Genomic DNA, 26,055 nt, shown 5'->3' on the forward strand with positions numbered 1-26,055 from the left:
TCGGATGAGCAATAATCCGGTGAATCAGGTGCATGGGGCAAGAGATGCGTGCTGTTTTCTGACAAAAACTGGCGCACCGAGATGGTTACTTGAGCAAGTTCATTGTTGTGGCAAAACCAGTCCCCTGCCTGCCACAAACCAGGCCTTTTTTTTGTCGCACACTATTATACAATCTTTTCAGAACCTCTAAATAGAAAGCTTGATTAACAGCCTGCCCCGGTGGAACAAACCCCAAGTGCACCATCCCCATCACATCAGAAAAACAAATGAACATCGTCTTGATCTTTGATTTCACTTGACAGGCTTTTTTTAGACAAGGTGACAATGGCGCCTTCTACTGGATTGACGTTTGGTTTTGGGGTTGTAGGAATAGCACCGTGTCTCATCACCAGTAATGACCTTGGGGAAAAAGTCTAAGTTCCTTTGGCGCTGTTCTTTCAAAGCATAGCATGTTTCCACTCGATGCTCTTTTTCCTGGTCACTCCGAACCCGAGGCACAAATTTCGTAGTGATTCTTCTCATTCCCCAATCTTGCATTAAAATTTGCTGAACAGAACTCCAAAATAGTCCTGATAACTTCCCCGTCTCTTCAATGGTCCATTGTCAGTCTTCAAGCACAAGTGCATGAATTTTACTGACATTTTACCTTTTTTGAAATGAGAAAACCACTCATATACACTTGAGTTTTTCCCATAGTGCTGTCCTTGTAAGCTGTGTTCACCATCACAGCAGTTTCTACAGCATGTTTCCTGAGCAGGAAGCAAAACTTCAACAGCCGCTTCAACAACACAAACTTCACCTCTGTTCTCTTCAATCGCCCGTCACATAAAATGGGGTTCTAGTGAAACTGCTTTTACAAAAAAATTCACTGTGGCCAGAGAGAACCTTCCTAGGTGATGCCACTGGGTGCACTAACTCAGAGTGAGGTGCTGGATGCTCGCCAAGCAGGAAAATATGTATTACAAAAGCTCCGCCCAGCGGAGCTTTGTACCATTTTGGGGGGAGTACCCCTTATATGTGTCTATGAGCAATAAAATTATTACGAGATTCTGATTATAGAAAGTCCCTAACTTACAGCTTAGTTGAGTTGCGATGAACTGCATGTACAACCATCTGGTTTTTCTGTTTTATTTTTGTACATCTTATTGTTAATAATACATACTGCATACAGTATTACAGCATGTACTTTTCAGATCTGCACCATTGTGATTTACTATTCAAACACTGGCACCTAGCATGCTATGGCCTAGTACACAGAAAGTTGGTGTTGAAAGCCATAAAGCATAGAAATTGGGCAATATCCAACTCTAACGACATGCAATTGAATTTTGCACATGCCCGACAGCCATTACAACTCCAACTCTGTTGTTTCAACACTGACACCAATGTCATTGTGGATTAGACCTATATTATTCAGCATCTGGTGCCATCGAAAGCATCAGTTGTTCATTTCACCATTGGCGTACATTGTATGCTCTGTGTGCTTTTAGGTATGTATATAGGTATTAAAATATATCTGTACATTTATATGCAATGTCGTCAACCTCCAAAGACAAAGATCAAATTTTTAAAGATACTGATTTTTTTTAAGGCAATTATAATGGAAACTGTTAAAAAAAAGTATTCAGTTTACCAATAGTTAATCAATTTATCAAGATTCAGAACCAACTTCTGATGGAGTACTCAGAATGGAAAGCCATCATAAATCTAAGGACTGTGTGTACTTTCCTCAAGACCTCCTCCTCATTGTCATTAAGTCCTTCTCTTTCCATGTTTAAGTATTTTCTAATCATTCTAGATTCTATTCTCTCTTTACATGAGGAACCCTTAATTCTTTTTCTCCTTAAACTTTGTAAAAACCCATGGTGAGACTCCTTTCTTATGTGAGGACCAGCCCTCTTCCCCTTAGAAAAAAGAGAGAGTACTTAGCACCCATTAAATCACAAATCTTAATTAAATATCATTACATGTTAGACTTAATAAAAATACATTACTAAAATATCTATAGAGCTTTCTGCTTGTCAAGTAGAGCCAGATCTAGAAAAATGCAGAACTGCCTTGTGATAGAGAACTCAGTGTTCACCCCACTCTGTAAGATTTCACTCGGTTATTTTTAAATCTGTTGTCGACGTGTGTACTTTTAAATTATTATTGCTAGGGAGAAGAAAAAGCAAGCAGAAAGTTCTCAGAGGAAGCCAGAAGAAGACATTCTTGAGAGTGCCCATAATCCTCTGGATGAAGGGCAAATGGCAAAAGAACGAAAAAGGAAACTTAAAGAATTATTAATCCAAATTTCTAAGGAAAATCACCAGGTGAGAACCTCTTTATTTTCGGCATTCTGTGGTATAAATGACAAGGAGCTCCGTCAGAGATGGGGCAAAGTAAACCCACAACCGAACATCACATATAACAAAATGGTCCATATTGTTTGTTCTGTGGTTCTCAGCTAATGAGCATGGGAGTCCCCAGTCCCCTTCTCTGGACCTATTTGTTATGTATTCTGGTGTGATCCTGAGAAATTGGGACACAAATTTGAGATTTCTCCTTAAGTTATCCTGTGGGTTTTTTGTTGTTGTTTGAAAGACTGCCTTTCTGTTTGGACCTTACAGATCCTAAATCTTAATGATTTCTGCGTTATTAAAAAAAATAAAAACTGATCATTTACCCTGAGGTAGCTTAAATCATAAAGCAATGATACGTTAATGTTGCTGTGTCTCCTTTTAATGGTCTACATGTATCTCTCTCTTCTTCTCTTCTGTCAAAGGAACTGGCCAATTTTTGATTGACAAGTGAGAATTGCTCCCTACACTGTGTAAAGCAGAATACTCTCCTAAAAATGAAGCAGAATTGGTTAAAATTATGAAGTGGGGGCTTATGGCATTTCGGGTCAAAGGAACAAATAGAGTGATGTGTAAATTAAAGACTAGATGAGAAAAGACAAATATGTATATTTTTGTATTCCCCACAGTGCCACCCAGGGCCTTAGGCATTGCTAGAATTCACTGAAAGTTAATGGACTGAATACTTTTATGAATGGATTTAAGAAGAGAAAAGAAGACTGCTAAGAAGATACTGAGGGAACTTATTAAATGTTAAGAATAGACAAAGGGCCTGGAAATCATAGCAGAAACGTGCATATGACACGGTAACGGAGGTGAGAGGAAGTGAAGTGTCGAAGCAGTAGTTTAAAGAGCAGGCATGATTGGTGGTGGCGCACTGGACCTCGTGGCAGGAAGCCCTCGCTGTTCAGATCTTCGCCATCTAGAGTTTGGTCAGATCTTTTGCTTTGCAAATTGAGAGCAAAGTACGGTAGGAAGAAATGTTAGGAGCTGAGGTTAACATTTTGAGAAAGATTGGCAAGGACTCTCTGATGCCACATTCCTGTGTGAGATACAGAGGTAATAATGACCGGTCAGGTTCCTGGGAAAAATATAGAAACGAGAACTCAGGGGACCATCTTGAGTGGGCCAAGGCCCCAGGATGTTTTCTTACCCAACCAACCAGCAGGAGACAAATAGGACATGTGCTTCTTGTGAAATTAATTTTCTAATGCTACAGAAGAAATCATATATGTTGTAGGCAGAGCTGCTAGATATGATCTCTCAGATATATACAAAGAGTTTTACAAAATTAGTAAACCACCTACAATCAATTACTGTTTCAAAAGGATCGTTGGATATGTTTAAAATGGGGAAATGAGAAATTATGAATCACTTTATTTCCACTTTGCTATAGATTTCACTGGATTTGCACCTATCCTATATTATTTTTACAGTAATTTTAGAAATAGAGAAAAATTACAAAAATAATAGAGTTCCCGAGTACTCTTCACCTAGCTTTCCCCAATGGCAATACCTTATATAAGCATAGTTTAATGCTTATATAAGCATTATCGAAATCAGGAAATTAACATTAGTGCAATACAATTAAATGCCATTAGCAAAACTTACAGACCTATTAAGATGTCAACAGTTTTCCCATTAATGTCGTGTGTCATCACCCTGTTCCAGGACTCAGTTGAGAATTCCATTTCGCATTTCATTTTTCTCCTTACTGTTCTTCAGTCTGGAACATCGTTCCGAACTCTTAACCTTGTCTTATATGACTTTGACATTTTGAGGTCTGTTGGTCAGTGATAGTTGTGCAGAATGTCTCTCTACTTGGCTTTGCATTTTATGCATAGCTTGAGCTCGTGCTTTTTAAGTAAGAGTACTACAGAAGTGTTGCTGTACTACTCAGTTTGGCCTATCAGGGGTACATAGTATAGATGATGTTGCTCTTGTTGTTAGGCACCGTCAAGTCATTTGTAACCCATAGCAATCTGATGTACAACAGAATGAAACACACCCAGTCCTGCACCATCCTCACAATTGTTAAGTTTGAACCCATTGTTGCAGCTACTGTGCCGATCCATCTCATTTTCCCCTTTGTAATTCATAAAGATCTTAAAGAAAATGTAGGGAAGCTATGCAAGTGTCCCGTTTTTCCTTCAACTTTATTACCTATGAGTTTGAGTCTCCAAAGGGAGGTTTGCCTACAGCAATTATTAATGTGGGGTTTGTCTGGTGGTGATTTTATGGTCCCTTCATTCTTCCTACATCTATTCATTGAAATCCTTCTACTAGAAGATTTGCTTGTTGTTCATTCATTTATCTATTTGTATTAGTATAGGATCATGTACATTTGTTCTAGCTGGTACAGCTTCATATGATTATTGTTTATTTTGTTATTCACATTGGTCCGAGATTGGCCATCGGGAGATCTTTTATGTTGTCTTCTTAGCCCTTTCAACATACCATGGTCCTTTCTTGAGCATTGAATTTGAGGTATGCAGTACTGCCCCCTTTTCTGATTTGTAAGTTATTTCAGTATCTGTGTATGGATAGAGTGGTATCTACAAATAGATATAATTCTGAGTTCATGGTGATGTACACTCACTCCTCATTCGTCAACATGGTTAAGTTCCAAAGACCAGGCTGTTCTGCAAAACTCGGCAGTATGCAAAATTGGGGGACAGCCACATCAGATCACAGATTGGAGGATGACTACATCGTTGCCTAATGGCCAAATTATATCATCACGGAGCTGGCAAACCAAGACTCATGGCCCAGCCAAGTTGCCATGTCATTTTAGCCACCACAGTCAGCAGTACTCTTAGCTCATACCTCAGAGTTCCTTACTGCCAGAACTACATCACTAATGGGCAGAACAGATCGTTGTTTCTTCACTATCGTTGTAAGTGTGAAATAATGATAAAAAGCCCCCAGATTCCTCGGACACTGACTTAGACTTGGCTAGTGGTAAGACAGTCCTGTGGAAAGAGCCTCAGGACTAGGCAGGCCCACTGGGCTCGTTATTTGGGTCCCCGTATGTACTCCGAACCTCGTTCTGCAGCTGCCCTCGGTAATGAAACCTGGATACTCAGCATGCGCGTGCACACACACACACACACATACACACACAGTTGAAACACAGAATAAAAAGGGGGAGAAATGCTTAGCTGGCTTTCACTGAGCTTCTAAATAACAGGAAGCTCTTGCCAGCACCCTGAAAATGGTCCACCCAACAGAAATTTCCACGTAAAGAATTTTCCATAAGAATCTGTTTCTGGGAGAGGCTGTAGCATCGATCCTGTAAATCCTGCCATTTTTGTGCTAGGACTCTGGATTTTATTTCTTCTCCCAACCAGTCTCTGAACATGGCATGTAGGTCACGGTATTTCACAGAGCGGGCTCTTTGATCGACACACACGCTCAGGTCCAGCACTAGTCATTGCTTCCTCCTTGTGCATTTCTAGCTAGGTCTTTGGTTTTATCAGACACATCTGTTTTGTATAGAAGCTTTCTGCTTCCAGCCTCTCCTATTTTCTCTTTGATCTTACACTGAAATCTCTCGGGGGTGATTCAGCAATCCACATAAGTGTCATTGCTAATTAGCAGACGCCACCAGGGACTAACTATGGAATTATTTAGATGATTTTGGAAAATGGCCTTCTTAATTCTCACCCACTTCTGAAATACACTTTATGTTTTCTTATGAGATTGAAAGTCTATGATCTTTCCTGCTTGTGAAAGTTAAAGAGAACAATGAAACGGGGTGACACTCACCTAAATCCCAGTGCTCAGTGGGAGGGTGTTGATTTGCTTATTTGGCTGGGGTCTCTCGATTGGAGAGTAAAATTATAAATACTCAAAAGAGACGTGGTTATTGTTGTGCCTGTGGCTTAGTGGTCCAGGGATTTCTATGCCCCCCACTCTTAAAGGATGTGGAGAAACATGGAAAAGAAGGCTGGCCTTCCCCCTGGCAGGATGATGGAAGCGATCTCGATCGCTCAGCACCTCATGTGTATCCAAGCTTCCCTTCCCACAGACCTTCCTTTTATCAGGACTCTCTGCGCATCTGGAACCCCTGGGTGGTGCAAATGGTTAACAACCTGGCTGCTAACCAAGAGATTGGGGGTTCATGTCTACCCAGAGGGGCCTTAGAAGAAACATCCAGTGATGTACTTCTGAAAAATTAGGTCTTGGGAAATTGGCCCAGGCTGGGGTAGTTAAGAGGCCCGATCCTAATGAACAAGGAGCCCTGGGGTACAGTGGGTAAGCATTGGACTGCTAACCACAACCTCAGCAGGTGGAGTCTACCATCATTCCCTGCAGGAGAGAAAGATGAGGCTTTCTGCTCCTGTAAAAATGTACAGCCTTGGAAACTCACAGGGGCAGTTCTACCCTGTCCTCTAGGGTCACTTGAATCGAAATCAACTTGACAGCAGTGAGTTTGTTGAATGTTTTTATCCCAACGAGGAGCCAGGCTATAGGCGATAGTACAACAATTCTTTAAAAGAACCAAGAGAGCTTTCTTCGTTGAAGATTTTACTAAGTGGTGAGACTAAGCAGTTGCTTCCCAAATTTCTATTCCTTCTGGAATGAAGTAGAATAACTTAGATAATTATAGCAGTAGTTTTAACTCAAACTTCTCGGCAGAATTAAGAAGCATTTACAAGACATCCTTTTGTTAGGGGAGTGCGTGTTGTGCTTGTGGGTGACATGCTGTAATGTCTGGTGTCTGGGATTTATTATGAAATATTCAGGAAGAAAAAGTAGATGGGAGAGATGAAACAAAGTTGACAAAACAGTAATAAAATTTAAAGCTCAGTGAGGTGTGCATTCTTCTGTCCTACTTTGAGGTATATTTGTTAAATTTCTGTAATAAGAGTCTTTAGGTGTTGTTTTTAAGTGTTTTTTAAAACAGAAAATGTTTTAATACAGAAGGAGAATAAGCATCACACCTTCCAGGATGTAATAACAAAAGCAGCTTCTGTCTAGAGCAGGGGTAGCATTGCTCATGGCAGTGGTGGTCCAAACTGAGACTCCTGGCCTGTCCAGTTCTTGGCACTTTATACTGGACTGGAACATCTTTTCTCTAGTGATGTTAGTGATAGGAAGCACATATGGCTGGGGATGGAGAAGCAGTGCTTTCCTGTAGGGCAAATTTATGAAAATCAGGAATAGGATGGTTCCCAGGGTAACTCTTTTGCATTGAAAAATTCACTGCTGGTCCACGGACTCCTGTGGTCCTGATCCATTCTTTTCCAAATGCGCAGCCTGGGAAACCCTGTCTAGGGTCACTATGAGTCTGAATGAACTTTGTGACAGTGGGTGGGACCCTAATCTCCCAAAGGCAAAACGAAGTGGGGAATGTAGCAATACATAGGGTGTCTCTTCCTGGGAGCAAGGAGCCAGGTGTGGGGCCCTGGGGGATGTGTAACCTAATTTCTAACTTTGAGCCTTGGCCAGCTCCCCTAGACCAGCAGTCACAGCACATTCGGCAAAAATAAATTGTAAACTTGTTGACATTTTTGTCCTCTTTACAATTCATTGTTTATTTTTCCCTGACTGAGAATTTTGAAGCAATTATCACTGAGCTTTCTGACAAAAGAGAACTGGCTGAGGAATTTTGATGAGTTACCCACTTCATTAATCAGGACCGGCATCTCCAGTGACAGGGTTAGAATTACAATGAAGATTAGATAGCAAATTGCTGTTCCACCTAACGTCAATCACTCCCAGTGACAGCAGTGTGATTACACTTCAGGGAAGAGCTTTTCTTGCCAACAAAAGAGGGCAACTCCAGTGCAGGTAATAAATTTAGCAGAGCGAGCTGTCATGTCTCCTCTGGAGTGGAATCCTTAACAACCAAATGATGTCTTGTGGAAGATCTTCAGGGGAGGGAAGCATTTCACTTTAAAACTTTTGAAAATACACCTCTCTAAGTATTTTACAGAAGGATTTTAGATCTGTGCCTAAGAGCACATCTTCCCCTACCATAATCGTTGGTGTTTTGTTTACACCTAGCCAGCCTTATCATCTTAACTCTGTGATGGAGACAAACCAGAAGCTAGGGAAAGAATGCCTGCCTCTCTCTGGGAATCTGGCTGAGCTCAAAGCATGGCGGGAATCCATCAACTAGGTGAGGAATTGTGCGTGGGAGGTCAGGTGAGCTGGCTGGCCAGTTAAAGCATGAAGCTCTCCCCGGCGGACACCAAGTCTCATGGTCCTCTTCAGCTTGGTTGCATTTTTCAGTCGTTTGTGCTTCACTGAGCAATGAGATGGCGCACTAGCTATTGCCCTTCTCCAGTGTACAGCTGAGGAGAAGCCCCAGAGCAGCAGGGAGTCAGCTGGGAGGCGGGGTGGGGGGGTGGGGTGGGGGGGTGGGGGGGTGGGGGGGTGGTGGAAAGAAGAATAGAGGAGCGGGGAGACGCATGTCATTGCTCATCCCTTCAAGATAAGAGCAGAAAGTTTGCTCTGAATCCAGAATAACTGAGTGGCGCTTCCTGATTCATACTTTTTGTTGTTGTTGTTAAATCTTTAACAAGAATCCTTTCTTGAGCAGACGGATGATGGGGGGTGGGCGGGGAACACTAGCAAACCGATTTCAAGCAAACAGTTGGTAAAGCAGTAGAAACTGCTATTTGTAACTTCTGTATACTGGAACAATTATAAACCTTTGAAGGTCTAAACTCTACTGTCTTTAAGACCACACACATTGACTGTCATGCACTGCCATGGGGTCAATGCCGATGCCTGCTGACTCTGGAACTGCCCCTGTGGGTTTCCAAGGCTGTAACAATTTACAGGAGTAGAAAACCTCCTCTTTCTCCTACAGATTGGCTGGTGGTTTCGAAGTGCTGACCTTGCAGTTCATAGCCCATCGTGTAAACCCACCAAGCCACCATGGTTCCTATACAGACCTGAGGATTCCTAAGCTCAAATTCTCCCCTTCTTCATTCAGATAGGGACTTACTGGGGAGTTCTCCTTGTTACCATGCCAGCTATTAACCCAAACCTGGGAGGTTCGAGGTTCAAGCCCACCCTGAGGCGCCTTAGAAGGAAGGCCTGCGGGGCTGCTTTCAGGGACTCAGTTCAACCCTGACACATGCGCAGGCACCCTGAGTTGACGTTGACTTGAAGGCAGATGTTTCTTAAAGGCTCATGAGCCCTTTTCCAGTTTTGTTTGTTTCTACCCTTTTTAGGTTATAAAAAGGGACTTTCAAAAAGTACCCTGGAAAAGGGGAATTAAAAGACAATGACACATTCCCATGCGGGGGAAATGCCAGCCCCCTCACAACTAATCACGGATTCGATAAGCACAATTGGACAATTAAAATATATCAAGGTTATAATAAAGTCCCAGAGAGCACGAGATATAAAAGAGAGATTGAAATAATGGAGTCAGACACATTTCATGGCAGCAGTGCTCACCTCAGCCCCGCTTGGTGGTCCATGTGGAGATACGGGAAGATGAAGGAAGACAAGGGGAAAGGGAACAGGGGAGTGAAGACGGGAGGGGAGAGGGGGAACCAATGAGAGGACAAGAGGGGAGCCCGATAATTGGACATCCCCTTATGTAAGGATCTTGGGGAGCCGAGTCAGTCAGGATTCAATGCAGCAACGATGAAACATACAACTCTCCCCTAGTTCCTAAATGCTTCCTCCCCTGCCCTCCACTATCATGATCCCAATTCTACCTTACAAATCTGGCTAGAGCAGAGCATGTACAATGATACAGTTAGGAGCTGGAAACACAGGAAATCCAGGGCGGATGATCCCTTCAGGACTAGTGGTAAGAGTGGCGATACTGGGAGGGTGGAGCGAAGGTGGGGTGGAAAGGGGGAACCAATTACAAGGATCTTCATATAACCTCCTCCCTGGGGGACAGACAACAGAAAAGTGAGATGTCAGATGGTGCAAGATATGACAAAATAATAATTTATAAATTATCAAGGGTTCATGAGGGAGGGGGGAGTGGGGAAGGAAGGGGGAAATGAGTTGATGCCATGGGCTTAAGTGGAGAGCAAATGTTTTGAGAGTGATGAGGGCAATGATTGTATAAATCTGCTTTACACAATTGATGTATGTATGGATTGTGATAAGAGTTGTATGAGCCCCTAATAATATGATTTAAAAAAATTATCAAGGGTTCATGAGGGAGGGAGGGGGGAAATGAGCTGATACCAAGGACTCAAGTCAAAAGAAAATGTTTTGAAAATAATGATGGCAACATATATACAATTCTGCTTGCCACAATGGATGGATGTATGGATTGTGATAAAGAGTTCTATGAGCCCCTAATAAAATGATTTATTTTAAAAAAGGGGAGCCCGAGAGAGCTCTTTTTGCTAACCCAGGCTTATATACCTTTGGCGGGGGGCATGCAAGCCCCCTAATTACAGGTAAAGACATACGTCACAGGGGTTGCACTATGGTGTATACAGCAATGAGAGGGGACAATCTAGGGATATACACGCAATAGGAAGAGGAGGGATTGGGGGTATACATGTGACAAGAAGGGAAGATCCTAGATTCAGGATGGCAGCCTAACTTTGGATGTCACTATGCAGGTTTGACCTGTTCTCTGGATCTCCATAGAAACCATTATCAGTAGGGTGTAAACCCCACCTACAGGGACCAGACTGATGGCTGCAAGCCTTTAGGGAGAAGTAGCCCACTGTCCTTAACAGCAGGGAGCAGGCCCTACCTGTGGTGGGACCAGACAGTAGTCTGGCAACTGACTCTCTTCAGGGAGGATGTCTCCAAGCATCTGACCTCCCACCATATGTTGGCAAAAAGCCTCTAATATTTGGCATGTCTTTGGGGGAGACAAAGCTGGGGAAAAGGCTCTATATAATTCCCATATACTTTTTGAAGCCCCCTCACATAAAGAGCTCTCTTTCATTGGAACAGAATGAAAAAGTTTGCCCTTTCTTATTCAGCGGGACTCTGCCTGACAGAGTTGAGTCTCCAGGATGGCAGAATATACCCACGTTAGCCTCATGTGTATCACTAGCTGGTGGCTTTGGAAATTCGGCCCGTAAAGGCTTCCCTACCTGACATTTTGCTTGGTGAGGTCATGCTTAGGAATATCCGCAGTCTGCTTTGTAATGAAGATCTAAAGATTACTAGAATAGTCCATGTGCGGCCGTTTGAACGCTACAGCAAGAGGGATGTACAGATCTCGGGGTACAATGCTCTGTTATTGTCAGGGGTGGGTTATGTTGGCACTGGTCATCATTAGAAATATTCCAGGAGTTAAAATGGGAGATACTATGCGTAGAATATTTCACCAAGCCATTCAAGAAGGGTCTCTTATGTAAACCTGGTGAAAAGAGAGAAGGAATAACAGATTAAGCATTGGGCTGTTACCTGAAAGGTCGAGGGTTCAAATCCATCAGCCACTCTGAGGGTGAAAGACATGCCAAACATTAGAGGCTTTTAGCCAGCAAGTGGTGGGAGGTAAGATGCTTGGAGACATCCTCCCTAAAGGTAGTCAGGTGTCAGACAACTGTCTGGTCCCACCACAGGTAGGGCCTGCTCCCTGCTGTTAAGGACAGTGGGCTACTTCTCCCTACAGGTTTGCCACCATTAGCTTGGTCCCTGCAGGTGGAGTTTACACCCTACTGATAATGGTCTCTATGAAGATCCAGAGAACAGGTCAAACCTGCTCAGTGACATCCAAAGTTAGGCTGCCATCCTGAATCTAGGATCTTCCCTTCTTGTCACATGTATACCCCCAATCCCTCCTCTTCCTGTTGCGTGTATATCCCTAGATTGTCCCCTCTCATTACTGTATAACCTGTATTGCAACCCCTTCCTGTGACGTATGTCTTTACCTGTAATTAGTGGGCTTGCACTCCCCCCAAAGGTATGTAGGCCTGAGTTAGCAATAAAGAGCTCTCCCAGGCTCCCCTCTTGGCCTCTCATGGGTTCCCCCTCTCCTCTCCGTCCTCTCTCCCCTGTTCCCTTTCCCCTTGTCCTCCTTCCCCTCCCCCTCTCTCCACTTAGACCACCAAGCGGGGCTGAGGTGAGCATGCTACCATGAGATGTGTCTGACTCCATTATTTCTATCTTTTTTATCTCATGCTCTCTATGACTTTATTATAATATTTATATATCTCAACCATGCAATTGTGCCTATTGAACCCATGATTAGTGCTGGGGGGCTGGTCCTTCCCCCACAGTAACTTACATAATGAGAATGTATCTAAATGATTTCCTATGTTTTCAGTCAAATGGACTATTTCTAAAAATTCTACGAATGTTCCTTTTTAATGATTTATATCCCTAAGAACCTATCAAAAGTAGATTCTATCTTATGCAACTTTGGTCAGCGTTACCACGGTCAAAGACAATGGTGACTGCCTAGTAAGTGTCCGAGTAGTCAAAGGTAAGTGTTTCTGCAGAGAAGGAGAAGAACTGACTCCATCCAGTAAGGCCGCCAAGCCTCCCTTTGAAGCTGGTCGTCGGGGCCAGCGGTCAGTAGTGATCACCACGTCCCTTCCTAAGAGCTCCTTTTCTGGTTTGTGCTCCGCATAGGTGGTACCACTCTGAGATGTGTCATTTCCTTTGTGGGCCCCGTCCCGTCTTGCCTCTGGGGGCTTAGTGTCTAGTAGAAACCACTGGCAGGTGGGCACAATGTGGTGTGATCAGCGTTTGACTGACGAGAGCAGGTACAGTGGACGGGTGCTCACATTTGGTGGCAGGCGGGCTTCCTGAGAGGGAGCGCTCCGAGAGTAGTCGGGCAGAGAAGAACTGCTGGACAGAGACCGAAGAGTGTGAAACAGTATGAGGAGAGTCATGCTAAGAAGTGAAAGTAATTTGAGGTAGTAGAAGAAAAGTTTGCTGTCAAGGGTAGAAGATTTTGACAAGGACTTGGAATTTTTAAAGAATAGTACACAAGGAAAGTAGTGCCTATCAGGGTCTGTAGACACCAGGTAATTTATTGTCTGATGCACATAATAAGAAAATTGCATCCAGTCTCTATAGATCTGTTCAGCAAAGCCCTCGTATGGCCAGTGGTAGTCCACAGACCAGACAGGGTCTGCCCATGCTCCCTTATGCACGGCATCATTGCTGTGGAGAATTAAGCGATTGGCGTTTTCGACCCCAAGGCAACATGACAGAGGAAATCATCTTGGAAGCAGGTCTTTCAGGCCTCTCAAGTGTCTGAACTCACACCCAAGAACTGGCTGCTGCTCGGGCTTACCGCAGGACTGGTAATCTCCCGTGCTTACATTTCAAGGCAGAGCAGGCTTCAGTCACGCAACTGTAATATTCCTGGAACAACATAAAGGAATTGTGCTTTGTCAGATCGCTCTCCATTCAGGCAACATTTCCTAGACTTGTTAGGGGAAAAAATGTGAGGGAAAGTCTGAGACGAGGGCTCTTGATTAATATTGGACAGCAGAAGCCCCGATCACTGACCATGTTTCCCTGTGCTCCCAATGCAGTGTCAAAAACGGTATTTCTCTGCCTGGCACCAGCTGATCCTGGATCATAGGATTAAACTGGGGAAAGCCGGGACCCTGTCTGACTGGAAGTTTCAGCTAAAGGTCCTACGAGCCTGGAGAGACTACACCAGGGCCCGGAAGTTGGAACGGGAGACTCAAGCCGTGGAAAACGATCTTAGGGAAGAAAACAGGTACCATTATTTGTCCCCGGGAAAATTGTCTAGATGGCTTTTTTAGGACCGCTTCCTGACGAATCCAGAAATAAACTCTAAAAATACAGTTCACTGGAAGCATCACATCCATACACACCAGGTGGAAATCACTTTTGTTTCCATGCAGGATATTTGGACAAAAGCATTTAAACACACAAAAATATTATCCGAATATACATGCTTTGTTGCTTTTCAAGAGACACATAGGGGCTTTTTCCATGCTTTCTGGTGCAGTAGCATTTGCACCTCTGACCATCTTACAATTCATGAATGGGAGTCTGGCTTATATGCCAACAGTTCTCAGGGGAAGAAATCATGCTCTGCACATGAAATGCTAATTGGGGACACCAGGGACACCCACGGAGAGGGCAGACCTGCCGAGAGTGATTGTGCCCCCTCCCTCATCCTTAGAGGTTTTAGACAGGTTATAGCAGCTCTCTTCTTGTTCTTCTTCTTCTTCTCTTAATGTAGTGTGGTACGGATATATGTAACAAATCATTCTCCATTTCAGCGTTTTTCACACGTGCAATTCAGTAACATTAATTAAGTGTATCAAGTTGTTCCAGATTTTCCATTACCCTTAAAAGAAGCTCAGTGTCCCAAAAGTACTGAGTCCCCCCCCCCCCCGCCCGACTGACCTTTGGCAAGCACTGATAAACTTTGTCCTCTGTACACGTTCCTGTCCTAGATATTTCACATAAGTGGAATCACACAATAAGAGTCACTGACTGACTTTGCTCAGTATAATCTTTGTAAGGTCTATCCATATTGCAGCCTGCATCCAAATTTGTTTCCCTTGATAGTTGGGTGTAAATCCATTGTATGTATGTATCATGATTTGCCTCATCTATGCGCTGTTGTTGGACAATTAGTTCTACTCCTAGGTATATACCCTGAAAGAAATGGAATTAAACACAGGAGTACAGATAGATAGTTGTGCGCCAGTGTTCACGCAGCAGTGATTACTACGCCAGAAAGGGGGAGCCTCTTCCTCTTAGGCTTGTGAGTGACACAGAACTTGGCCTCAGGTGAAACTCTTTGTTCATCATTTAAAAATCAAATACAGTTCTACTTCAAATTTGCATTCTTGAATCAAAATCATAGCTAGAGACAGAACCTTTTTCTGTTTGGGGAGAGGGGCTTATGTTCATATGGGTAATTGCTTTTTGACAGGCAACTTTCTCACTCATATCCCAGATGGGAAGTTGAGTCATGAGTCCGCAGCAGCCCTGTTGAGTGAAGGGAGTGATGCTGTGTGAGTTCTACAACCCTGTAATCGTGCGAGGCCTGGGCATGGGTACACCGGAAACCAGTGGCTCTCTGTACTAAGAACTCATCGTTTTTATAGGGAAAACCAGATAAAGAGGCAGTACAGGTATTACGCAATCTTGCCAACTGAATACTGCACTCCCTTCGGGCTGCAGAGAGCTCTGCATGGAGGGTGGTAGCGACAGCTGTGGGTGAGGAAGCTCCCCAGCTTTATCAGGAAAGGCTTTATCAAGAAGATGGGTCTAGAGCCGGGGTCTACATGGGAAGGAGGATGTTCCTAGACGGAGATGGGAAACCAAGGCAATGGCAGGAAGGTTTGCTTTTAATGTTTTAAGCACTGCCGTGAGAAAATATTAAACTTACATATATTTTACTTTGAAGCTTTAGAGAAAAATCATCTTGGAGGGGGAAGGACCAGATGTCCAGCCCTTCCATTTACAGATGGTAGAAGCGCACCCCGAGAAGGCTAAGGTCACACGGCGAGGGCCCTCCTGACTGACGGGCAGTCAGGTATAAGGTTGTTGAGTCTACTAACTTATGGGAGATCTTGAATGCCCACATACGGAGTTCAGACATGCTTTTTTAAGTATAAGAGAGTTCTTGAAGGTTTTTAGGCAGTAGGGTAACCTAATCAATTCCTCCTCTTTAGAGTATTCTGAAGGACAACCTTTAGCGAACGATCAAAAGGGCAGTGTCTTTATGGTCTGCATTCTTAGGGCCTCACGAGTGATACAAGGCCTGGGGCGGACAGGCTGTTGAAGAAGGAACTGTTGGCAGGATTTGCTGCAAGAAGAAGGGGATCTGGCCCCAGGAGGTGTCACACGAGTGAAGCCAGTGGGAGTGGAAGGTGAGGTGCCAATGTGCAAAGCACCTGTGGGCATGCCCTCAAGGAGAAACCTGAGACTTGGCCCCATTAAGCTGCTTAAATCGGAAAGCACTAAGTGCAGATTTTGTAATAGCATGAGGTGCCAACTTTTTTTTTCCTTAAAGGTCTTAGAACTTTTTGTCTCTCATATCTGTGCATTCATTGCAGGTGTCTATTTTTAAGTGTTCAGAATAAGTACAATTTTTTTAAACAAGCAGTTAGAAAATAGTTAACTTGCATGCATATTTTTTTTAATCTAAAGCTTTAAGAGCAAAGGAATCTTAGAGCAGAAAGGTGCCTCAGGACCAACAATCCAGTCTCTCATTTTATAGATGATGACAGTAAGGCCTAGGGAAAATCAGGGTCAAAAATCCATGAGCTAAGAGTAGCAAGACCAGCTAAGAGTAGGGTATTTACTTATTTGTTTTTCTGAGTTAGGTGGGTTTGTTTGTTTTTCTATATCTTAGGGCATCTCTCATGACAAATTACATCTAAGTCATGATTTCCTAAGACAACCAAATTTTTCGTTGTATTATATATTACGTTAGCTAGTTGGAAATGTCCACCGCTTGTCTGACAGTGTGTCGTACTGTGGTGGCTTGTGTGTTGCTGTGATGCTGGAAGCTGTCACTGGTATTTTGAACATCAGCAGGGGCACCCAGAGTGAACAGTTTTATCGGCACTTCATCCATATGTCATACACAATTCAATAGTTTAATCATATCAAGAAGAGTTGTGTAATCATTACCAGTCTATTTTAGGATACTTTATTCTTCCTTGCACTCATTGTTATTTGTGTTATTTTAAAAATTGTGGCAAAGATATACACAACAAACAAAGTAAAATATTTTTTATGAAATGTGCAAGTACCTAGAGTTAGGAAACCAAAAAGGAGGCACACACTCAGCATGTCTTAACCTGAAAGATCACACAAATAGCAATAGGGAAAGATTCTGTGCGCAAAACAGTGAATGATGCAGGAAACATCAGCCAAAGATAGAAAGAATATAGAGTCTCTGTACTGAAAAGAACTAGTCCACATTCGACCATTCTCAGGAGGTAGCATATAAGCAAGAGCCAACAGTACTAAAGGAAGAAGTCCAAGCTCCACTGAAAACAGCCAAATGAACAAATCCACTGCCATCGAGTGGATGCCAACTCATAGCCGCCTAGACAGGACAGGGTAGAACTGCGAGTTTCAGAAACGGTTAACTTTTTATGGAAGTGGAGCGCCCATCTTTTTCCCTGGGATGAACTGGTGGTTTTGAACTCTTGACTGCGGATCATAACCCACAATGTAACCTGTGCACCCCCAGGGCTCCGAGCCAGAAACAAGACTTCAGAATTGAACATTGAAACATTTCAACAGGCTGGTGAAGCACTGGAGGCACTCCCTGGTCTCTGCCAGGAAACTTGGAAGACTGCTGCTTGGCCAACTGACTGGAAGAGACCCTTATTTGTACCCCCATCCCAAGGAAAAGTGACCCAGCAGAATGCGCAAATTACAGAACAATATCACTGATATCACACGCAAGTAAAAAATTATCAGAGACTAACCAACAATAGTTGTATCAATATATGAACAGGTTCAGGCCAGATTCAGAAGAAAACATGGAACGAGGGATCTCATTGCTGATGTCAGATAGCTCTTGGCTGAAAACAGAGAGCACCAGAAAGATGATGACTTATGTTTCATTGACTGTGCCACGGCATTCGACTTCATGGCTCCTAATAAACGTAGAGAACCTTGAGAAGAAAGGAAAGTCGGAGCGCTTAATTTTGCTCTTTCCTCATCCACATCCCTTTCTTCCTCTTCCCCCGGGCTTAGCAACCAGCTGTGCTCAGCGTCTCCCCTCGACTCTAAGCGCCTCATCCAAGTATTTCTTCTGGAAATGCACCTTGCTTTCTTTTAATAGGCATTGCGGTCCTTCTATTTTTACCGCCTCTTCATTTTCTTCTAAAGGTGGTTAGGGTATGGTCACGGTGTGATCACCTTGCCGCACAATATTGATTTGTAGGATTGTGGCCTGGCGGTGACAGGAACAAGCTGAGTTCCAGCCCCTGGCCGAGGGAGGGTTCGTTGATTTTAGGTAGGGTTCGTTGATTTTAGGTAAGGTTCGTTGATTTTGAAAACAGCCCACGGTGTGTACTGCTGCACCCTTGGCTATCATACATTGAGGTTTTCCTTGTGTTTTACATTTCTCGAGCATGTTCACTGTGGGCAGTTAGTTCCAGACCTGCCGGCACTCCTGTCGCGGTCAGCTCTCCTCCCTGGACGTGGGACCAGCCTGAACAGAAGCGCGAACTAGCAGGCTTTCTGTGCCACGACCCCCACAGTCAGTTTCTCAGCCCTACTTTCTCCACTTCTCAGCTGTTTCTCGGAATCGCTTTGTCCTTCGTCCCTAATGCCCACTCCTCCCCCCCTTGCACCAGACCTGCCCACTGTGACTGGAACCTTCGGTGAAGCCTCTGCCCCTCTCAGAAAGTGCATTTGTACCTTAACCACAGTGTCTGGAACAAAGTATTAGTGAGAGTGATTTGGAGTACTGTGATTGCCCGTGGAAAAACTGGCCCTTTGGCCTCCCCTGAGCCATGCTATCCATTTGTTCATTCTGCCATGCATTGATGTCCATTCAGTCAACCAGGTTTACTGCTGTCTACTATACCAGGGGGCTTCCAAAATTCATGCAAAAATTGAATGAAAAGATAATGTTTTCCATCGACTTCTTGCACCTGCCGCATACACTAGACTTGCCTAAGTGCTGAACTGGGTTATTGTTGGGTGCCATCGAGTGATGCCACCCTGCGTGTCACAATAGAAGGGGCTCACGAGGCTGCGATGTTTGAGGGGGACTGACAAGGGGGAAAAGATGAGAAATTATTCTTGCCTTCTGCAAGTTTATAATCGAAGTGGAGAAGTTAAAAAAAAGAAATCGCACCCAAATACTAAAAATAATTGCAACAGAAGGCACATAAGAGAAATCCTTAGGAATGACATAGACTTGGCTCTCCTGCATTACAATCCCCTGAGGAGCATTTTTAAAATAGAAAGTCATGGGTCCCACCTTCTGAGGGAGACAGAATGTGGCTACTTAGAGGAGGGGGGAAGCTGCTAGATCAGCCCTAGGGAGGCTTATGTGGGGCAAGTCAGGGGCGAGATCTCCAGGCTAGCGTGGAGGTGGGGGGGGGGCTGAGTTGAAAGCACACTGCCAAGTATTCCTTTTTCCCAGCACTCCTGAGGTCACCGTTTTTTCTGTCACATCCATGGAGCGCCTCTGTGGATTTGTTCTATTGCCCCTCCCCCTGCTCACCTGGGTATCCAAGTGAGCGGTCAGACAGCACACGTGTGTGGCCTGTGCAGCTGCTGAACTCCCTGCTCTATCTGTGAGAGGCAGGATGCCCAGACTGGCTACGGCAGTTACATACTCTCCTGTCAACTTTGCGAAGGGGTGGAGTTTAACCTGTCAGTCAGGTCACAGCTTGATGACCTCATTGGGAGACGCCACGGAGATAATTAGCTCACTGGAGGCCAGACACACTGACACTCTCTGCTGTGCGTTCCTGTTGACAAGCCTCATGGAGCTGTGCTGGTAGAGACAGTCCCAGGGCTGGAGGAGCCACATGGAGACCCCCACCAGCACTGAGATGCTTCCACCGCCACTGGATCCCCAAGACTTTCCACCCACTGGCCTGTGATCTTTCTTCCTGCATTCACTGCCATTGCAGGTGCTGCATGAGTCTGAAGATGAATGTATAGATTGGTAACACATATAGGCTAATATCGGATTTATGGACTTGACCTGGACTGGGCTGGTATGTTTTCTTAATGTACAATTGCTCTTTGATACGAGTGTCTAGGAATTTGTTTCACTAGTCAACCCGGACTAATAATGTAGTGGCCTTGCCTGGCTCACTTTCAAACTCTGTGAGCAGAACTGTGCTCTTTTCCCTTGGGGGGTTCTTGGTGCGTTGTTGGATGCGTTAGCATACTTACCCCTCTTCCTGCTAAGCCTGCCACCCTCGATGCAGCCGTGTCGCCGCCCTGTTGATGTTCTCCCACAGATTCAGCATGCAATCCAGTCACTAGCGTGCGGTTATTCATTTAGCCTTTCGACTAATTCAGAACACCTTTTAGATATCTAACCATCTTTGTCCTAAGTTAGTATTATTACTTTACATGTGAGCTGTTCCATATATTTTTTAATTCAGTTAGGTTCTCGACAATATATTTCTATTAGGTGGACAGTATAGGGCATCTGGACACCATTTAAAATATATATATAAATCATTTTATTGGGGGATCTTACAGTTCTTATAACAACCCATGTATCAATTGTGTCAAGCACATGTGTACATATGTTGCCATCATCATTTTCTTTCCCCTCCCTTTCCAACCCTCCCACTCTTGTCACGCCTTGATAAATTATTATTATTTCATATCTTACACCATCTGCTGTCCCCCTCCACCCACATTTCTGTTGCTTGTCCCCCTCGGAGGAGGGGTGGGTTATGTATCGATCCTTGCCATCTCCTCCCCCTTCTCCCCGCACTTTCACCCTACCCTCATGGTATCACTAGTCCCATTGCTGTTCCTGAGGGACTCACCTGTCCTGGATTCCTTCCGTGTGTGGAGAGCTTATCTGTACCAATGTGCATGCTCCAGTCTCGCTGGATTTGTAAGGTAGAACTGGGGTCATGATAGTGGGGCGGAGGAAGCATTAAAGAACTAGAGGACTGTTGTGTGTTTCGTCCGTGCTGGATTGCATCCTGGCTGACTCTTCCCTTCCTTGTGACCCTTCTGTGAGGTGATGTCTGGACACCATTTGGAAGGCGGAACCTGCGGCTTAGACACTTTCATTGGCTGGCCCAGAGTTCCATATCTGGTTAGGGGGTCTTCAGATTTCTGGGTTCGGGAACGTGCACCAATTACTATGTGTGTCGTTTGAGGTGGTTGATGCTCAGCAGCACTGTGCATGTTTAGATTCATATTCAAACCTTTGTTGTATAACCCTTTGTCTTGTAGACTGCCTTCCCCTTTATTCAGTTAGATAATTCTGTTCATCGATTAATATACTCTTCCCCAAAGCTGCCTATGTCAGCTTGGAAGCATCTCAATTTTAATGATCCTTCGAAGCCAAGCGTGAAGTCCTTTTCCAGGTGGGCCTCCTCCCACAAACTGCATCTGACTGCGCTACGTTTGAGAACCTTATTTTTCACCTGCGAGCGTTTTTGTCGTGTCCTCTCTTATGCTGCACAGAGACGGGCTTACCTAGGGTATCGAAGGGCAATGCGAGAGAGCAGCAGTGGGAAGCAGCCGTGTCTCTGGATCCCTTGCTTCTGGCTTTCCGCCTCAGTCCACAGACAGCTATCTTAAACACATCTTCAACCCCCTACGTCACCATTGCCAGGGAGATCCAAGCGCAATAGCCGACATGGGATTTTTAACGTGTTTTCCGGCAGTTTGGTCTTTTTGTTATATTTACAGAAATATTTTTCTCTGTGCCTTCTCACAGTGTCCAAATAATCTTCTCCCCGTCAGTCAAAATCCCAGTGCTGCTCTCAGCTGCGTCTGCTGTAAAAACATGACATTGACACATCAGGTAAATTTCACACTCCCTTTTCCAGAGCAGATTGACATAATGGAGCCTCCCATTAATCGGGCAGAGCAATGGACTTCTTCCGTCCTGTGGGAATGCATCATCTCCGCTCACCTCAGTAAAGTGTCGTAGAGTTTGGGGCTTCGTTTGGTTCTCTTTATAATCGTTTCTTTCGGAACTTTGTGCTGCCTGGCACTGCGACCTGATTTACTCTCCGTACTTACCCTGAATGTTACTTCAAGGCAATTCCATCTTAGATACTTGTTGCCACTAAGGTAGAATATTGTGTTTGAATGTTTACTGTTGTTTTCATTGTTGTTAAGTGCCATCAAGCTGGTTCTGACTTAACAAAGATGCTTGGTACACCAGGAGGAAACATGCCCGGCCCTGCCCCGTCCTCGCCCTTGGTATGTTCCGGCCCACTCTGCAGCCCCTGTGTCAGTTCATCTGGTCAGAAGTCCGCCTCCCATTCACTGTCTCGCTGCTCTCCGAGCATGCTATCCCTTCCAAGGGCCTGGTTTCTCCTGATCACAGGTCCAACGTACGTGGACGAAGAAGCCATGCCATCCTCACCTGTGAGGCGACCTGTACTTCTTCCAAGACAGGTTTCTCCGTTCTTCTTGCACTCCAGTACTCTTGACTCACACTGTCATTCAAAGGCATAATTCACTTTCTGCGTCCGTCTCCCTTATTCCTTGACCACCTTTCATCCGCATATGAGATGAAACGTACCAAGACTTGGGCCACGTCCACCTCAGTCCTCAGAATGACATCTTTACTCTTTAACTCTGCAAAGAGGTCTAGTGCAGGGAGTGTTACTTTCATGAGCATTGATTATGGCTTCAAACAAGAAGACATTTGTGACAACGTTAATGTTGATCCATTTATCACGAAGCGATTTATGGGCCTGGCTACTACTATCAGGATTGGGCTTGTTTAGACAGAAGTGTAATCCACACTGTAGGCTGTAGTCTTTGCACTTCCACTGGAAGTCCCTGAAGCCGTCGTCCCTTTCAGCAAGCAAGTAGGGCCCTCTGTGTATTGCGGGTTGTGGGCGCCTGCCTTCAGTCCTAGCGCTGCCGCCTCCTTGGTGCAGTCCAGCCTCGCAGGCTGTGTGCGCAGCGTGCCAGGGGCTGCACAGTGGTCATGGGGAAATGGAGTTGGCACGTACTGGACATGCTCCACAAAGCGTGGAAGCCCTTCCTGTAGATTAAATGAGTATAGTGAACGGATACAGCTGTGACCTACCCCTTTCCTCATTTCCAACCACTTCGCACCCTCTTTTCCTGCACAAAGGACTGCCTCGTGGTCCGTCTGTAGGTTCTACGTGAACCTAGTTACCCTCAGAACCCCAAACTCACTGCCATCGAGTCAACTCTGATTCGTAGCAACCCTACAAAGACAGAGTAGAGCTGCCCGACAGACTTCCGAGGCCGTGACTCTTCACTTGGGCAGCAGAAAGTCTCCTGTGGGGGGATGATAGCTGTAAACGGTGGCCTTGCACTTAGCAGCCCAACACCCAACCCCACCGCACCACCGGGCTGGCGTGAGCGCAGGTGCCTGTGCTGCCTCGTCTTTGCGTCTCATACGTTTCCGTCTTGCGCAAGCGTCCCCGTAAGATGGGAAGGAGCCCTTCTCTGTAGAGGGCCCGCCCCGACCGCCCGGATCCTCCTTTCCCTCTCAAGGCGCACCCTCACAGTTTCTCTGGGTTCACAGTTCCTTCTGGACAGTTCGCTGGTGAGGCGCTACAGTGGCGCTGCGTCTGCTTCTTCATGCCCCTTTGAGTTTCTGACATTTCCAAGCATAGTCGAATAGCTCTTACCCTCGTGCATTCATCTGTTAAAAGTAGGGTTGCTTAATAAATAAATAAATACACACACTCTTTTTTGCTCCTTCCTCTCCAAAAGCTGACAGAAACTATCGTGTGGTAATCAAAAATTCATTGTCTTTGTGACATGCTAAAAGGAAATCCTTTTTCTTCTGAAAGAATGTATTAAGGTGTCAAAACCATCTCTGAAGAGAAGCCGTGCTCTAGGGGAATTTAAAGAGCAATTCTACTTAGTTTAATATTACACAAAAGGAAGCTGGGCCAAGGTGAGGACACCTTTGGGCATCAGTTTCATTTCTATTATCAGGTAAGTAGCTAGGAAAAATGGCTTTTCTCCACCTATTGGGTTGTTGTTTAGGAAACAACAGCTGGCCATTGACTATCACGGGAAGCAAGTCCTGCAACACTGCTTTGCAGCATGGCGGCACTGGCACTGTGCAGAGACCCGGGAAAGAGAGCTGGCTGCGACGAAAGAAGAGACCCGGAGAAGAATGGATGAGCTGCTGAGAGCCGCATCCCTCGGGAAGCTCCGCGCAAAGGAGCGGGCAGGGACACGCAGTCTGCGGGAGGAGGCGGCAGCCGCTGCGGAGCCGTCCCTACAGGATGGAGAGGTACTTTGTTTCCCTCTGCTTGATCTTCCCGCCTGGTGAAGGATGGCATTTGAGTGTAGAACTGCTGCAGGCCGAAAAGGCTACCTTTCTCTCGGGTCCTCTTTCTGAAATGAATCGCATTCTGAGTCTGTTGAGACTTGGTAGGTAGGGACAGAATAACAGAAAGGGAATTTAAGACAACTGAGTGGAAGGCCCGGTGGGCGACAGGTAAGAGAAAGCGTTGCTGACTATCCTGGGGCCGCAGCTTAGTAGAACTTTCAGACCTTTCCTTTCTAAATGAGCCTGTGACTTCCATTTGATTAATTTTCATTTTTTGTTTTTAAAACATGTGTTCATTGTGGCAGTTTGGTAGGGGGAAATTACAGAGAAAAAGAATATATTTTCATTTCCCAGGATTGGTCAGTTTTAGTTAGAGAAATCCCAGTGCCAGTAGACGCAGATCCCCCAGTACAGATGTTCAGGATCTCTGCCCGAAGCAGCACAGGCCAAGACCAGAGGCATCAGAGGCCCAGGCAAGGAGACTTGGGCAGTACAGAGGACCAGTGCCAAGGCCATGAGCCTGAGAGGCAGTGCAGGACGATGAGCCTGAGAGGCAGTGCAGGACGATGAGCCTGAGAGGCAGTGCAGGACGATGAGCCTGAGAGGCAGTGCAGGATGATGAGCCTGAGAGGCAGTGCAGGACGATGAGCCTGAGAGGCAGTGCAGGACGATGAGCCTGAGAGGCAGTGCAGGACGATGAGCCTGAGAGGCAGTGCAGGACGATGAGCCTGAGAGGCAGTGCAGGACGATGAGCCTGAGAGGCAGTGCAGGATGATGAGCCTGAGAGGCAGTGCAGGACGATGAGCCTGAGAGGCAGTGCAGGACGATGAGCCTGAGAGGCAGTGCAGGATGATGAGCCTGAGAGGCAGTGCAGGACGATGAGCCTGAGAGGCAGTGCAGGACGATGAACCTGAGAGGCAGTGCAGCGGGCTGGCTTCCTGGTCTGCAGCCAAGGGACCACATAGCCGAGAGGCGGAGGGCCAGAGAGAGAGTTGGATGCTGGCTGAGGAGAGGTGTTGCTGTATCCTTACTGTACTGGTCCTTAGATGGGGTAACCTGCTAACTTCCCATAATAAACCCCCGTGATCATAGTGGGGAGAACACCATCACCCTAGAGAGAACCACCATTAAGGTGGTGACCAGAATGTGGACACAGGTACAGAGGGAATTGACGACACGTGGAATCCAGGTCAGATGAGCCTCTCAGGCATAGACATGGGAGTCGCCATACCAAGAGGGTAGCGGGGAGGTGTGGAAAGTTGGGGAGCAAGGGGGAAACTGATCTCAATGATCCACACATAACCACACACCCAGGGGTCGAACAACAGAAACCATGGGAGGAAGGGAGGCAGCAGTCGGTGTAAGACATGAAAATAATAATTTATAACAACATTTGGTAAAAGGCGTGAAAATAATAATCATTTATCCAGGGGTCACAAGGCGGGAGTGGGTTGGGAGGGGAAAAAGAGGAGCTGATACAAAGGGCTCAAATAGATAGTAAATGTTTAGAAAATGATTATGGCAACATACATACAAACATGCTTGATTCAATTGATGTAAGGATTGTTAGAAGAGCCCTGAAGAAAGTGTTTAAAAACAAAGATGGTGAGATATACAGCCAGCTAGGCAGATTTCCTTCTGGAATCCGCAAATTTGTTTCTTTCAATCGTTTATGTAGCTTTTAGGTTTTCTTTAGTCAGGTCATTAAGGATGTCTTCTTTATCTTCTCTTATCTGCTTTTCTTAATGATGTAAGCAAGCTGATTTTCTTCTTTCTTTTTTTTCATTTTCACCCAATAGCATGAACATTTTCCATTTCATTAAATATTCTACAAAAATAGTTCTCAACAGA

The 26,055-nt window shown here is 45.1% G+C and overlaps 1 protein-coding gene across 1 annotated transcript in view; it reads left to right on the forward strand.

Annotated features, from left to right (window-relative positions):
• The window catches only part of CCDC191 (coiled-coil domain containing 191), a 98,192-nt gene that overhangs the window by 25,028 nt on the left and 47,109 nt on the right, over positions 1–26,055 (forward strand). The window contains exons 7-9 of the mRNA XM_075542508.1: positions 2,159–2,312; positions 13,784–13,974; positions 23,913–24,165. Of these exons, the coding sequence (XP_075398623.1) occupies positions 2,159–2,312; positions 13,784–13,974; positions 23,913–24,165 (598 nt within the window). The remainder of the gene's footprint in view (positions 1–2,158; positions 2,313–13,783; positions 13,975–23,912; positions 24,166–26,055) is intronic.

Source organism: Tenrec ecaudatus, chromosome 2 (assembly GCF_050624435.1).
Source record: "Tenrec ecaudatus isolate mTenEca1 chromosome 2, mTenEca1.hap1, whole genome shotgun sequence".
Taxonomy (NCBI): Eukaryota; Metazoa; Chordata; class Mammalia; order Afrosoricida; family Tenrecidae; genus Tenrec; species Tenrec ecaudatus.